This window comes from Salvelinus alpinus, chromosome 29, assembly GCF_045679555.1.
Source record: "Salvelinus alpinus chromosome 29, SLU_Salpinus.1, whole genome shotgun sequence".
NCBI lineage: Eukaryota > Metazoa > Chordata > Actinopteri > Salmoniformes > Salmonidae > Salvelinus > Salvelinus alpinus.
In genome coordinates this window covers 23,514,304-23,530,918 of record NC_092114.1, presented here as the reverse complement: position 1 = coordinate 23,530,918, position 16,615 = coordinate 23,514,304, and the positions used below count along the sequence as shown (strand labels likewise).

General features: G+C 39.8%; 1 protein-coding gene across 4 annotated transcripts in view; it reads left to right on the top strand.

Moving 5' to 3' along the window:
- The window catches only part of LOC139559333 (heat shock factor protein 1-like), a 35,595-nt gene extending 19,103 nt beyond the window's left edge, over positions 1 to 16,492 (top strand). The window contains exons 6-14 of one of the 4 annotated variants that reach the window (XM_071375254.1): positions 1,016 to 1,077; positions 1,186 to 1,294; positions 2,198 to 2,334; positions 2,849 to 3,073; positions 7,931 to 8,005; positions 8,716 to 8,821; positions 9,651 to 9,704; positions 10,088 to 10,148; positions 12,798 to 16,492. In XM_071375254.1, coding sequence (XP_071231355.1) covers positions 1,016 to 1,077; positions 1,186 to 1,294; positions 2,198 to 2,334; positions 2,849 to 3,073; positions 7,931 to 8,005; positions 8,716 to 8,821; positions 9,651 to 9,704; positions 10,088 to 10,148; positions 12,798 to 13,000 — 1,032 coding nt within the window. In that variant the 3' untranslated portion in view covers positions 13,001 to 16,492. Of the gene's footprint in view, positions 1 to 1,015; positions 1,078 to 1,185; positions 1,295 to 2,197; positions 2,335 to 2,848; positions 3,074 to 7,930; positions 8,006 to 8,715; positions 8,822 to 9,650; positions 9,705 to 10,087; positions 10,149 to 12,794 lie in introns of all 4 variants that reach the window. The other 3 variants (XM_071375253.1, XM_071375256.1, XM_071375255.1) reach the window with 3 other exon arrangements.
- Positions 16,493 to 16,615: the final 123 nt, after the last annotated feature.

The following is a 16,615-nucleotide window of genomic DNA, read 5'->3' as shown; positions in this document are numbered from 1 at the left end:
TTACCAAATAGGGCTATCTTCTGTATACCAACCCTACATTGTCACATCACAACTGATTGGCTGAAACGCATTAAGAAGGAAAGAAATTCCACAAATTAACTTTTAACAAGGCACACCTGTTAATTGAAATGCATCCCAGGTGACTACCGCATGAAGCTGGTTGAGAGAATGCCAAGAGTGTGCAAAAATGTCATCAAGGCAAAGGGTGGCTACTTTGAAGAATCTCAAATTATAAAGAATATATTTTGATTTAACACTTTTTTGCTTACTACATGATTCCATATGTGTTATTTCATAGGTTTGTTGTCTTCACTATTATTCTACAATGTGGAAAATAGTCTAAATAAAGGAAAACCCTTGAATGAGTAGGTGTGTCCAAACTGTCTGGTACTGTATTTTTTGATAATATAATCTAGACAGTCAAGGAGAATTTGGAATATGTTAAACAATGAATTTGATATTGTGTTTGAGCAACAAAAAAAACACAGCATTAGCCAAAAAAATTCAGCCGTGCAAACTGCCCATCGCCGCACCCACCACCTAATCCCCTTTTTGATCCAGAATAAACCCTGTACTGTCATTGCATTGGTGTCTGGGTGTATATGTAGATTTTAAATTGTCTAATAAATCAACCAATCATCTCCTGCGAACTAGAGCTGGGACGATAAACCAAACATTGACACAGACCGTACCAACCATTTATCGAGGACATTTAACTGATATCGATAAACATGATAAGTAGCTAGAGAACTGTATACGAGAGAAATTTGAATTTTTAAATTAAATAAGTCTGATAATATAGGCTATTGCTAACGGTTCAATTGATAGTTAAAGCATTCAAATTATTAGTAGACGTTATAAGGGTACGGTAATATACAAAAGTAGGCTAACTGGTGCAGATGTAATGTTAGAAATGTATAGTTTTATTTATTGTTATCGTGATAATTCAGTCAATTTATTGTGAAATTTGCCAATATCACGCAGCTCTACTGCTAACTGTGTCTGTCTCCCCCAGCTCATCCAGTTCCTAGTGACCCTGGTGCAGTCCAACAGAGTCCTGGGGATGAAGAGAAAGATGCAAGTCATTTAACATAGCTACCGCACATTCAGTCAAATAGTGAACCAGTAAAGGTTTGTGAGTGTTTGACTCTTGTCTTGTGTCTCCTCTCTATGGAACTACTGAAGTCCCCTGATGCTGAATGACAGCAGCTCCGCCCACTCCTTGCCCAAGTTCAGCAGGCAGTACTCTCTGGAACATCTTCAGGCCTCGCTGCAGGGCTCGCCTGCTATCTCCGTGAGTTCAGTATCACCGGGAACCTAGCCGAGCTTGGCACCTCCCTGTGGTAGAAGTGGAACTCAGGCTGAGTGAATTCACAGTTGATGCTATTGCTTACAGCTGTACTTTACAATTGAGTTATGATATGGACAACTTGATTTGTAAGGCATGTTTTGATGTAGGCTAGTGAGGTAAGTACACAAAATTGTGACAATCTCCAGAAAAGACTTCATCAATCACAGATGGCTAATTCATATCTCAGACATGAGGACTTGTCAGTCACTATTTAAGTTTATTGGTCTTTTAACCAGACCGAGGTAAGCTAGTGCATTCAGAGGTGTGGTCGCTGGAGCGCCACTAAGAAAGGTGTAATGTTATTGAGCTTGTGTTACGCATCTTGTTAGAGGGCCTCCCGAGTGTCGCAGTGGTCTATGGTGTCACTACAGACCCGGGTTCGATCCCAGGCTGTGACACAGCCGGCTGAGACCCACGAGGCAGCTCACAATTGGCCCATCGTTGTCCGGGTTAGGGGAAGTTTTGGCCAGCCGGGATGTCCTTGTCCCATCGCGATCTAGCGACTCCTTGTGTTGGGCCGGGCGTATGCACACTGACTTCGGTCGCCAGCTGTATGGTGTTTCCTCTGACACATTGGTGCTGCTGACTTCCAGATACTGCAGTGTGTCAAGAAGCAGTGCGGCTTGGCAGGATCGTGTTTCGGAGGACGATTGGCTCTCGACCTTCGTCTCTCCCGAGTCCGTAGGGGAGTTGCAGCGATAGGACAAGACTAATGACCAATTTGGATATCACAAAATTGGGGAGAACAAGGGGTACAAAAAAGTTTTTTAAATTTTTTAGTCAACTGATCTTGTTAGGATGTCAGTACAGTTGTAGTATGTATGTGAATGTGTGTCATCTTCCCAGGCCTCGGGCGCACCATTCACCAGTACCGGTCTCTTCACGGCAGAGACGTCTCTTAACAACGGCCCCATAATCTCTGACGTCACCGACCTGGCACAGGCCAGCCCTGTGGAGGTCACTAATGAGTGGATAGAGGAAAGGTTAGTGAGCTTGCCTCATTTCATCAACCAACTGTTAAATGTTTTTTATTTTTTATTTTTTAAATAACTACTTTTCTTTCCTGATCACATGACCTGACCAAGAAATCCTCTGACAACTAAGGCAGGGATCATCAACTAGATTATTTTCTTGAGGGGATGGTCAGGGAGCAGAAACATTAGAAATCATTTGTAGACTGCAAATTGACCGCAAGAAGCCCAAACGGATATATAATTTGACTAAAACATAATCATTTAAAACCTTGCTTACATTTGTATACGATTTTCATACATCTCTATTATGCGTGGGAATACTTTGGAACCAATTTCTAAAATTGAAATCACTTGGAGCTGATTTGATGGGCAAATACAATCACCCATGGGCTGCCAGTTGGAGAACCCTGAACTAAGGCCTAAAGTTTTTCCTGGTCAAGTCAGGATTCAGGAACAACTCCTGACCCCAATGCCAACTATCCAAGAATAAACTAAATTACCCCATTTCTCTTCCTGTCTTCAGCATGAGCCCATTGGTCCACATAAAGGAGGAGCCGTCCAGTCCCGTGTTGGAGGAGGTGTGTTCGGCCGAGGCCGTGATCGGTGGGGCAGGAGTCCAGGTAGACACGCCCCTGTCTCCCATCACCTTCATCAACTCCATCCTGCAGGAGAGCAACGAGCCTAACGCGTCCCCTGCCCCAACGACCCCTACGGAGCAAAAGTGTCTCAGCCTCGCCTGTCTAGACAAGTGAGTGATTCCCAGATGATGTCACCATGATCAGGTCCCACTGCCAGTCTGTCCCTCAGCCCCTTCCACCTAGCACAGGTCAACAGATATGACCACAATTAGCCTAATTCTCCCCTTCTACACTCGTGTTCATTTGTTCACTTCCCCTTAAAGGATTCCATGTCAATCTAATTGGCTAAAACACACCGCGGCGATAGGAAGGCCACCCGCTGCTTTTCACTATTCGTCATTGCGGTTTTTCCATAGCTTAAGATCCACTTGCATCACGCTAGCATTTCAATGCCTTGATAATCAGTCGTCGCATGCCAGTGGATGTCTGCAGCCAGCCTATTGCCCTATGCTTCTCCCCATGCTCAACAATCTCTATGTGTATCACGTCACATTGCATCAAGAGGATGTGCTAGGGATTCAAAGCAGCTCCTCCACAGCTGTTTAGGCAGCTGTTAGCACTTTATGCTAGTTTAATATGCACAATCATTCAACAAGCTCTACATACACAACCCACTGGCCTTTCTCTGGTTTTGCTTAGTATACACTTCAAAGACTAGGCAAATTATTTTAAACCAAACATGGATTCGTTGTCATTTTAGACATAGTTCTGTTGATTTGTTGCATTTCATCTTGGCTTTTTAGTTTTAGGATCCTGGCTGTTGCTATTAACTGTACATAATAAGTTACTTGCCATTTAATCAAACTAATGCATACTGTAAATCTTAATCTACTGTACTTCAGATGTATAGATTTATGGGCATACAATACATCAGACCGAGAAATGCAGTTTTCATTTTTTTTTTTTTTCTTGATGTTGTCTCAGTCATTGACTTCTGTGTCACTGTTGAGATGAGTTAAAATTGTTATTTATTTTCTAGAAATCGTACTCTCTAATGCATATATGTCAGAGTCAAGGCCCGCGGGCCACATCCGGCCCGCGAGAAGGTTTTTTACGGCCCCTGGGATGATCTTGATTTATTATTAGAACCGGCCCGCAGACCGCAGCAAGCCGGCAGCCCGCAGATCTTTTACACGCACCAATACTACATTTCCCACAATGCAACGGTGACGCACCGAGCAGTAGGCTGCTGTGTAAATGAGATGGAGCTGCCTTGGGAAAAACTCGTGGGTTTGACAACCGACGGAGCACCTGCGATGTGTGGACACAGGAGCGGACTGGTGGCGAAGATACGGGAAAAGATGCAAGAGGAAAACGCGACAGGTGAGCTGACAGCTTATCATTGTATCATACACCAGGAAGCGTTGTGCGGTAAAGCCTTGAAAATGGAGCATGTAATGAGCATCATCACGCGCACAGTTAACTTTATCAGAGCCAAAGGTTTGAATCACCGCCAGTTCAAGGCATTTCTGACGGAGTTAGAAACGGAGCATGGTGATTTGCCTTATCACACAGAGGTGCGATGGCTAAGCCAGGGAAAGGTGCTTCAAAGATGTTTCGAGCTTCGTGAGGAGATTTGTCTGTTCTTGGACAGCAAAGGGAAAGACACAACACAACTCCGAGACGAAATGTTTCTGTGTGAAATGGCTTTTCTGTGTGACATTACGAGTCATCTGAATGCAATGAACTTGCAGCTGCAGGGTCGGGATCATGTCATCTCTGATATGTACAGTACAGTGAAGGCATTTAAAACCAAACTGACTCTGTGGGAGACGCAGATGCGGAAAGAAAATTTGAGCCACTTTCCCAGCTGCCAGACCATGAAAGAGAAGCTCTCTACCAGTGCGTTCCCGAGCGCACAGTTGGCTGATAAAATAGGTATGCTTGCCGCTGACTTTCGACGCCGATTTGCTGACTTTGAAGCACAAAAAAGCAGGTTGGAACTGCTCGGTAACCCATTTGCTGTTGACGTGGAAAGCTCACCACCAAACCTCCAAATGGAGTTGATTGACCTCCAATGCAATGATGCACTGAGGGCAAAATATGCGGCAGTGGGTGCTGCGGAGTTCGCCCGTTTCCTCCCCGACACAATGCCCCAGCTGCGCATCCAGGCTGCTCAAACGTTGTCTATGTTTGGCAGCACATACCTGTGTGAACAACTGTTTTCTTTGATGAACCTGAACAAAACATCACACAGAAGTCGACTTACTGCTGAACACCTCCACTCAATTCTGAGGATTTCCTCAGCTCAGAGCCTTACCCCGAACATTGATGAACTTGTGGAAAAGATGGGACACCACCAAGTATCACCCTCAACCTCAAACAAGTGAACATTACTGTGCAATCACATATTTAGAGTTTTTACTCAGTTCAAGTTTAAAAGTTAAAGTTTAATATTTGTTTTCACTGCATGTTACTTCTCCTTAAACAAAGTGTTGTTTTTGATTAATAGATTTTTGCACTTTATTTTATTGTATTTCAATCCAATTATATTTTAAAAATATTTCAGTTGAGTGGATGATAGAAAATTGCTATTATTGTTTTTTTCTTTGAAGTAAATTTAGCCCACTTTTGCTAAAATAGAAAATATAGGCTACTGATGGTGCCTTGAATACCGGTTTCTTTCATTTAATGTTCATGTTATGGGGATTTTTATATAAAGGAAATTTGTCTTTTGTGTCTGTTGAAAATTAAAGATTACTGACAGAGCCATAAGAAAATATTGCTTTATTTATCTGATCATATTGGAATATATTTGTTAGGTTTTCAGTAGGTTCAATTAGGTTCACTAGACTATATGCGTCATTTAAAAAATTTTCAATGAACATTCGAACAGTCCGGCCCTCGGCTTGTAGCTAAATTTTTTATTTGGCCCTCCGTCCATTTGACTTTGACACCCCTGCTCTAATGGAACCTAGACTGTACATTACATACAGTGCCTTCAGAAAGTATTCACACCCCTTTACTTTTTCCACATTTTGTTGTGTTACAAAGGGGGATTAAAATAGGTTTAATTGTCAATTTTGGTCAACGATCTACTCAAAATACTCTTGTCAAAGTGGAAGAAAAATTCAAACATTTATTCAAGATTAATGAAAAATAAAACGCTAATATAGCTTGATTACATAGATATACCCCCCCCCCCCCCCCATGAAAAAAACATGTTAGAATCACCTTTGGCAGCGATTTAAAGCTGTAAGTATGTTTAGGCAAGTGTCTAAGAGCTTTCCATACCTGGATTATACAATATTTTTCCTGTTATAATTTGTTTTAATTCTTCAAGCAATGTCAAGTTGATTGTTAATCATTGCAAGAAATATATTTCTAAGTCTTACCACTGTTCCTAGGCCGTCATTGAAAATAAGAATTTGTTCTTAACTGACTTGACTAGTTAAATAAAGGTGAAAAAATATATAAAATAATAGATTTTCAAGCCAATTTTTGTCAAAACTGTAACTAGGCCACTCTGGAACATTCAATGTTGTTTTGTTAAGAAACTCCAGTGTATATTTGGTCTTGTGTTTTAGGTTATTGTCCTGCTGAAAGTGAATTTGTCTCCCAGTGTCTGTTGGAAAGCAGATTGAACCAGGTTTTCATCTAGGATTTGCCTCTGCGTAGTTGTATTCCGTTTCTTTTTATCCCCCCAAAAAACTCCCTAATCCTTGCCAATGACAAGCATACCCATACCATGATGCAGGCACCACAATTCTTGAAAATATGAAGAGTGGTAATCAGTGATGTATTGTTGGGTGTTTCCCAAACATAACACTTTGTATTCAGTACATAAAGTTACTTTTTTTACCACATTTTTTGCATTATTACTTAAGTGCCTTATTGCAAACAGGATGCATGTTTTGGAATATTTGTGTTCTGTACAGGTTTTCTTCTTTTCATTTAGGTTAGTAACTACAATGTTGTTGATCTATCCTCAGTTTTCTCATCACAACCAACAAACTTTGTAACTGTTTTAAAATCACCACTGGCCTCATGGGAATCCCTGAGCAGTTTCCTTCCTCGCCATCAAGTGAATTAGGAAGGACACCTGTATTTTTGTAGTGACTGGGTGTGTTGATACACTATCCAAAGCCTAATTAATAACTTCACCATGCTTAAAGGGATATTCAGTGTTTTTACACATCTATCAGTTTTTGCGAGGATTTGATTAAAAAACATCTGGTCTTTGTGGTTGAATCTGTGTTTGAAATGCACTGCTCAAATGAGGGACCTTACAGATAATTGTGTGTGGGGTACAGAGATGAGGTAGTCATTCAAAAATGATTTTAACCTCTATTATTGGGCACATAATGAGTCCATGCAACTTATTGTGTGATTTCTTAAGCACATTTTTACTCCTGAACTTATTTAGGCTTGCCATAACAAAGAGGTTTGAATTTCAGCTTTTCATTTTGTATACATTTTGAAAATATTCTGCAAACAAAATTCCACTTTGACATTATGGGGTATTGTGTGTAGATCAGTGACACGAAATCTACATTTAATCCATTTTCAATTCAGGCTGTAACAACAACATTTCAAAAAAGTCAAGGGGTGTAAATACTTTCTGAAGGCACTGTATGTTGTGGCTTAATATTTTTTTCAGCAGGATTCCATTTTAAACCAGCAGCCATTCACCGTCCCTTTTCCTGTGGTCCCAATGCTCTTTATCAGAGATCAGTATATAATGATGAGATGCTCATGTCTCCGCCCTAACAATGGGAGTCGTCGACAAACTTAGGTCCAAAATAAGCCCATGGAAACACATTGGGCTTATTTTGGACAGATTTTGGCGAGAGTGGAAACCTCATGCTTTGCCTCTTCCTTTCTGCCCTTATTCTTATTTTCAGCCAATGAGAAGCCGAGTAGCCAATGTGATCCCCATTCCTGGGCTGTAGTCAACCTATGGGGTGCAGTGTGTAGTAGTGCTATGATCTCCTCTCTCTCCAGCTGTTGTGCTTCTATCTTTTCAGTTCTACACAGATGTCAGAGGTCTCTCGCCTCTTCCCCAGCCCCTCCTCGACTCTACACCTCAGACCTCACCCAGGGTTAGCATTTCAGTTGGCCCACAAACCCTGTTATGTTGTCCTCCCCCCAGAACTCTTGATTGACGCTGCTGCCTGTACCTGACATTGCCACCAGCAACAAGCCCAGAAAACAAACTGTCAAGCCTGTGTGTAATTAGAGAAATGAACGAAGTGATGTCTATATTGAGCAAATATATTAGATCAGTCATTATTGCGTATCATTTCTAATCATTTACCTTATCCCTGGATGTGACAACCTGTACTCTTGGTCTACAAACAGATAGTGCGTCTCAATATTTGATAGTTCTCAGTATTTGGCACCAACTGAGAACATCATTATTGATAATTGATAATGTTTTGAACACACAGGCTTGAAAAAACATCTGATTCAGCATGTTTTGTTCAAATGTTAATCTATCTGCACAACCCCAAATGCTACCCTCCATTTAGGTCAAAGGTCAATCATTCTGTGAGTGGGTTTTAATGTGGCAGGCCCAGTGAACTGTCGAGGAAAGGCAGACTATTCCACGTTCTGGGGATCAGGCTCACAACTCGGTGATTGTGTGGCCCACTCAGCGCTGTTCCAATGGCTTCTGTTGCTCATATCAAATGAGTTGTTGGGTGATTTTACTACCATTTGTTTTAAACAGCTAATTTGCTTTAATGCGTGTTTAGTCAGAGAGATCCTCAGAAACGTATAAATATGAACCATGTTTTGTTTTTTGGTGTAGGAGTGAGCTGAGTGACCATTTGGACAGCATCGACAATGGCCTGGAAAACCTCCAGACTATCCTAAACGCGCAGTCCATCAATTTCGAGTCCTCACCCCTCTTTGAAGTAAGTTCAGGCTATGTTTTTCTGTCCCAACAACCGTGTGCTGAGGCATTTACTGTATGGGACACTGACTGGTCAAATAAGAATGTGCAGTGAGGTTTGTCACTGCATTTCTAGGTGACAGGGTGTGTTTTAAAGGGACTGTGGCTTTGTTGGTCAACTTGGTGTGAGGTGACCGTGACTACACAGATAGAGTTTATGGTTCATGTTATGTTTGTGCACACTGGTTTTACAAAACATCAGCATGTTTCTATGACACAGACTGACCAGGTGAAAGCTATGATCCCTTATTGATGTCACTTGTTAAATCCACTTCAATCAGTGTAGATTTTATTTAAAAATATATATATTTTACCCGGTAAGTTGACTGAGAACACATTCTCATTTACAGCAATTAGATGCAGTTAGAGACTGGTTAAAGAAGGATTTGTATGCCTTGAGACATGGATTGTACATGTGTGCCATTCAGAGGGTGAATGGGCAAGACAAAAGATTGAAGTGCCTTTGAACAGGGTATAATAGTAGGTGTATGAAGAATGGCGCACCACCCAAAGGACATCCAGCCAACTTGACACAAATGTGGGAAGCATTGGCGTCAACATGGGCCAGCATCCCTGCGGAATGCTTTCGACACTTTGTAGAGTCCATGTCCCGACGAATGGAGAATGTTCTGAGGGCAAAGGGGGGGTGTAACTCAATATTAGGGAGGTGTTCTTAATGTTTTGTACACGCAATGTATATTGTCTTATTCTTTGTGAATGTTATTATTGATATGATTCTTCTGAAAAACTCCAGGGGATAATAACATTTTCTTCAACTACTTGTCTTTCAGTTCTTCAGTTCTTCCCTGCCTGGTTCTGAATTCGACCTGGAGAGCCTTGACTGTGTAAGTTAGACAGATTCTAGACACATAATGTACACAATCCACATTCTATGTACACAATGAACACCAAGCTAAAAACTACAGACTACATTATGAGTTGTGCATGTATAGATAAAACAATTTACAGGGTGATGTACAATAGGGGAAATATATATATAAGGGTCTGTCAAAGGGCAGATGCGGGATGTGCTTGGTGCAAAGGGCAGCTGCGTGATAGCTTGATGTTCATTGTGTACATACAATCTGGATTGTGTAAATTCTGTGTGCAGAGAGCTATGTGCAGTTCTATGAAAGCAAGGGGATTGTGTCTTTAGCTATTTACTTCCTTTTGTATTGTTCATAAAATAAGTCAGTGTCTCACACTGTGGCCCCCTCCGTTTTTATAGATCCAGGACTTGCTTTCATCAGATCCACCCAAAGGGGCTGAGAGAAGTGACAACTACACAGGTAAAAACTCCTAATATACTGTATATCATGCTGACTATGCATTATTTTGTAAATATTAATTTTGCTTTTATGTGACCGTGTACTGATACTACTACTACTACTACTACTAGTAACACAGTAAAATTGCAAGAGTTAATTCAACTCCCACGGAGTAAAATTCAACACCGTTTTGGTGTTTATTTAGTCAAAACTACTGTGGTTTCACACTTTTCTGTGTTTTTAATTGGCTCCCATGCCATTTTATACTTTTCTGTGTTTTTAATTGGCTCCCATGCCATTTGACACTTTTCTGTGTTTTTAATTGGCTCCCATGCCATTTGACACTTTTCTGTGTTTTTAATTGGCTCCCATGCCATTTTAATTGGCTCCTATGTCATTTTATACTTTTCTGTGTTTTTTAATTGGCTCCCATGCCATTTTATACTTTTCTGTGTTTTTAATTGGCTCCCATGCCATTTGACACTTTTCTTTGTTTTTAATTGGCTCCCATGTCATTTTATACTTTTCTGTGTTTTTAATTGGCTCCCATGCCATTTTACACTTCTGTGTTTTTAATTGGCTCCCATGCCATTTTACACTTTTCTGTGTTTTTAATTGGCTCCCATGCCATTTTACACTTTTCTGTGTTTTTAATTGTCTCCCATGCCATTTTACACTTTTCTGTGTTTTTAATTGGCTTCCATGCCATTTTACACTTTTCTGTGTTTTTAATTGTCTCCCATGCCATTTTACACTTTTCTGTGTTTTTAATTGTCTCCCATGCCATTTTATACTTTTCTGTGTTTTTAATTGGCTCCCATGCCATTTTACACTTTTCTGTGTTTTTAATTGGCTCCAATGCCATTTTACACTTTTCTGTGTTGTTAATTGGCTCCCATGTCATTTTATACTTTTCTGTGTTTTTAATTGTCTCCCATGCCATTTTACACTTTTCTGTGTTTTTAATTGTCTCCCATGCCATTTTATACTTTTCTGTGTTTTTAATTGTCTCCCATGCCATTTTACACTTTTCTGTGTTTTTAATTGGCTCCCATGCCATTTTACACTTTTCTGTGTTGTTAATTGGCTCCCATGTCATTTTATACTTTTCTGTGTTTTTAATTGGCTCCCATGCCATTTTATACTTTTCTGTGTTTTTAACTGGCTCCCATACCATTTTACACTTTTCTGTGTTGTTAATTGGCTCCCATGTCATTTTACACTTTTCTGTGTTTTTAACTGGCTCCCATGCCATTTTACACTTTTCTGTGTTGTTAATTGGCTCCCATGTCATTTTATACTTTTCTGTGTTTTTAATTGGCTCCCATGCCATTTTATACTTTTCTGTGTTTTTAATTGTCTCCCATACCATTTTACACTTTTCTGTGTTTTTAATTGGCTCCCATGCCATTTTACAATTTTCTGTGTTTTTAATTGGCTCCCATGCCATTTTACACTTTTCTGTGTTTTTAATTGGCTCCCATGCCATTTTACACTTTTCTGTGTTTTTAATTGTCTCACATGCAATTTTACACTTTTCTGTGTTTTTAATTGGCTTCCATGCCATTTTACACTTTTCTGTGTTTTGAATTTCAATCATCTGACTGCATAATCCCTTTAGTACTTTACTACCTTTTCAACACTGTAGAGACTAAAGCCTCGTTTGCATATTTCCCACTGTGCTATTTGAACCACAACCGGCTGTCAAAGTTTTTGCTAGGCTGGAAGGTGTAATTTGAAAGGACTGCATAGATTGTGTAAACGGGAACAACTTTCTCAGTAACGCTTGCAATAAATCCAACCATTAACCCAATCTGTATGTTATTTATCTTTGTATACCATAAGATCAATAACGACCAATGTACAAAACAAAGATATTGAAACAAACAATTCAAAATAATCTACCTGCAACAAAGCATGCTGCGAAATATGATAATGAAGCCTCTGTCACTTCTTGCAATATGTAGAAAACACTCCAACATTTCCTGGTTGTTTAAAATTGTAGGTAATACTTTATTTGGATAGTCCATCCATAGATGCTCTACAGACTATCCATAACATTTCAACTCTCCTAACCTTAACTGTTACCCTAACTCTTATTCTAAACCTAACCGTAACCTTAGCAAGCAGTTGCTTATCAACAGATAGTTTGTTAATAGCATGTTATCCAAATAAAGTGTGACCAAATTCTAAACCATTTGCCTAATTTAAGTTTGACACAACTTTGGACCAATTAACCACTGTGAAATATAGTATTTTTTAAAGCTTAGTATGTGAAAACTAAACTTAAAAACGGGAAGCATGCAAATGGTCTAATGCTTTTCCGACTTGCTTTCAATGAGAATGACAGATGTATAACAAATTTCTATGTGAATTTAGTCGGATCGCCTAAAAACCATCATACTCCACGCATACTACTCATCATACTACATAATACATACTACATACTGCGGAAATTAACACTGTTGAATCAACCTTTAAAATGTCATCATGAAAAAACATTAACACTTTCAATGTAATACTTCATGCAGTGTACGCTAAAGAAGTGTAAAGGGGCTATGGAGACTCCATAGATATCTAGTTAAAGTTAAATAAAGGTTAAATAAAATAAAAAGATCTTGCTGTCTTCATAGATCATAGTTTCATGTTTTTCTATGTTGATTAAAGCAGGGAAGCAGCTGGTCCAGTACACCTCCCAGCCAATGCTACTGACTGACCCACTGACCAATGAGAATGGCGGAGCGGACCTCCCCACTCTGCTGGAGGGGGACTCGTATTTCACCCAGGACCAGGACCCTGAAGAAGACCCTACCATCTCGCTCCTCACTACCGACTACCACACAGCAGCACCAGACAAGCCCAAACTATCCTAAAGCGTTTTTTTTTATAAAGTGATGTATTGCAGTGTTTTTTTGTTTTTTTTGTTTTTTGTCATTATGTTAATGTGCAGATGATGAAAAATCAACCTGTTAAAACATTTATTATTATGGTGTTCATTATTCTCTGAGCTATTGATTTTCATTCATTTTAAGGCTTAAACTACTTATTGAAAGAATTTTGCTTAGATGAATCAAACCAAATGTTCGACTGGCATGGTTTATTCAGCCCATGGAAAGAACTTCCTGGGTTGAATTATCTGTGATCTTACTGGCGGACATAAATAAAGCTCAATCATAATCATTACTAGGTCAAGTTTTAAGCATTGTTCACCAAGCTCCTTTAATTATTAAAAGTGGAAGTATGCAGAATATTTTTTTTGTTATACTAAAGGTTAAAGATCTAATACATTTCAAAGGTGTGTGCGTGCGTGGTCCACTAGACTCCACCTGAATCATTTCTCTCTTGTCAACTCTGTTCTTTTAGACTCACTATCCAAGGGATGTGGCTTGACTGTTTCTAGAAAAAAACTGTTTTTGTTTCTTTTCTTTTTAATGTTTAGGTTCTTGCGCTTTCACCTATTGATATAAGGATAGTACCTTAATCATCATTTTTTTTAAGTGTTTGAATCTTTTTGCTGCACCAATATGTTGTTTTATTCACATTAGATGCAGGAAGTGTTTTCTTTGACATTTTCCCTTGCATAATTCATAATGGAATGCTGTTGGTATTTCAGCACCTTATAGTTATACTGTCGTATCTAAGATTGTTCCATTTTATTACTTGTTGTTTAAAGAACCATACATTAATTTATTTTAGACAGAGTTCTCCAAAACACCAAATACTACTTACTCTAGCCCTCAGAAGTGTCAATGTTCACATGCATATAGTCTGGATGACAAAATCATATTGATTTTTTTAATAATATAATGAAACATTGAGTATTAAATGGCAATTCATATTTTTTTCTTTAAGCATTTTTTCTTAAAGACTAGATGACCAACTGTCAATAAAATATTACACGTCAGACATCTGAATGGCATCGAGTTTTCTAGTAGATAACCCACCTGCCTTTGTTCACAGTAAGCATTCATGTCTTGAAATCAAATCGAACTGATTTGGTTTAGATTTCTTGAAACCGAATCCACTGACTTAAGACTGGTCCTTTGTACAAGTGTACAATAGACTGCTTTTAAGATGCTTTCTGTATATGACAAGAGATTGACATAATATGCTGGGTTAATCCTTCTATACCAGCCAGCACATCCCATTATGTGGATTGCTTTTTGGGATAGAAATTATTTGAATTTAAAGCAGGATTCCTTGTACAGTGCATTCGGCAAGGATTCAGACCCCTTGACTTTTTCCACATTTTGTTATGTTGCAGCCGTGTTTTAAAATGGATAACATTTGTTTTTTTCCTCATCAATCTACAGACAATACCCCATAATGACAAAGCAAAAACAGTATTTTAGAAATGTTTGTAAATGTATTAAAAATACAAAACTGAAATATCACATTTACATAAGTATTCAGACCCTTCACTCAGTACTTTGTTGAAGCACCTTTGGCACTGATTACAGCCTCAAGTCTTATTGGGTGTGACGCTACAAGCTTGGCACACCTGTATTTGGGGAGTTTCTTCCATTCTTCTCTAGAGATCCTCCCAAGGTCTGTCAGGTTGGATGGGGAGCGTCGCTGCACAGCTATTTTCAGGTTTCCAGAGATCTTTGATTGGGTTCAAGTCCGGGCTCTGGCTTGGCCACTCAAGGACATTGAGACTTGTCCCGAAGCAACTCCTGCATTGTCTTGGCTATGTGCTTAGGGTCGTTGTCCTGTTGGAAGGTGAACCTTCACCCCAGTCTGAGGTCCTGAGCGCTCTGGAACAGGTTTTCATCAAGGATCTCTATACTTTGCCCCGTTCATCCTTCCCTCAATCCTGACTAGTCTCCCAGTCCCTGCTGCTGAAAACATCCCCACAGCATGATGCTGCCACCACCATGCTTCACCGTAGGGATGGTGCCAGGTTTCCTCCAGATGTGACGCTTGGCATTCAGGCCAAAGAGTTCAATCTTGGTTTCATCTGACCAGAGAATCTTGTTACTCATGGTCTGAGAGTCTTTAGGTGCCTTTTGCCAAACCAAAGTCATGTGCCTTTTACTGAGGTGTGGTTTCCGTCTGGCCACTGTACCATAAAGACCTGATTGGTGGAGTGCTGCAGAGATGGTTGTCCTTCTGGAAGGTTCTTCCATTGCCACAGAGGAACTCTGGAGCTCTGTCAGAGTGACCAGCGGGTTCTTGGTCATCTCCCTTACCAAGGCCCTTTACCCCCAATTGCTCAGTTTGGCCGGGCAGCCAGCTGTAGGAAGAGTCTTGGTGATTCCAAACCGCTTCCATTTAAGAATGATGTAGGAAACTGTGTTCTTGGGGACCTTCAATGCTGCAGACATTTTTTGGTACCGTCCCTCGACAGAATCCTGTCTCGGAGGTCTACGGACAATTCCTTCAACCTCATGGCTTTGTTTTTGCTCTGACATGCACTGTCAACTGTCGGACCTTATATAGACAGATGTGTGCCTTTCCATATCATGTCCAATCAAATGAATTTACCACAGGTGGACTCCAATCAAGTTGTAGAAACATCTCAAGGATCATCAATGGAAACAGGATGCACTGAGCGCTAAATTTTGAGTCTCATAACAAAGGGTCTGAATACTTTTGTAAATTAAAGTATTTCTGTTTTGTTTTTCATAAATAAAAAATAAACATCCAAAAACCTGTTTTCACTTTGTCATTATGGGGTATTGTTTGTAGATTGATGAGGAAATGTTTTTATTTCATCCATTTTAGATTAAGGCTTTTCAAGTTTTTTTACAATGACGGCCTACACCTTCCAAAACCAAATGATGCTGGGCCAATTGTGTGCCGCCCTATGGGACTCCCAATCATGGCCGGTTGTGATACAGCCTGGAATCGAACCAGGGTGTCTGTAGTGACGCCTCTAGCACTGAAATGCAGTGCCTTAGACCGCTGCGTCACTCGGGAGCCCTGTAACGTAAAAAAAAGTAAAGGGGTCTGAATACTTTCCGAGTGCACTGTATATCCTCCAATGTCTTATCAATCATATGCTATTCATTTCTCATCTGGAAGCCTGTTTCCCTCCAGCGGTCTTATTTTATAGTCAGATCCTTGTCTAGGAAAACAAATGAATCATTGAATCTTGGTTCAAGTGTGAGGAACTTTGTGAATTTACGCATACTTCCCCCAGAGGTTGTTTTAAGTTTGTTCAAACTGGTTTTTTTTGTAATTAACTTCTTTTAAGAAAGGGGATGTATTGGGGTATATTGATGTGCTGAATTGTACATTGTTAAGCACTTTTACCAGTTCCACCATAACACAATGGCACAGCCTGAGAAACCCAAATTACGCATGAGAACAATATTTTGTGTATGGTATGTTTTAAATAAACATGGTTGTTTTGAAATAAATTATTTGTATATCCATAATACGTTACTGCATTTAAGGTTATATTTTAGTTGTAAATAATGGCTGATTAATCAGTTGAACAGGCACATGGATTGCATAAACAGTGCTCCCCACTTCCGTATGTG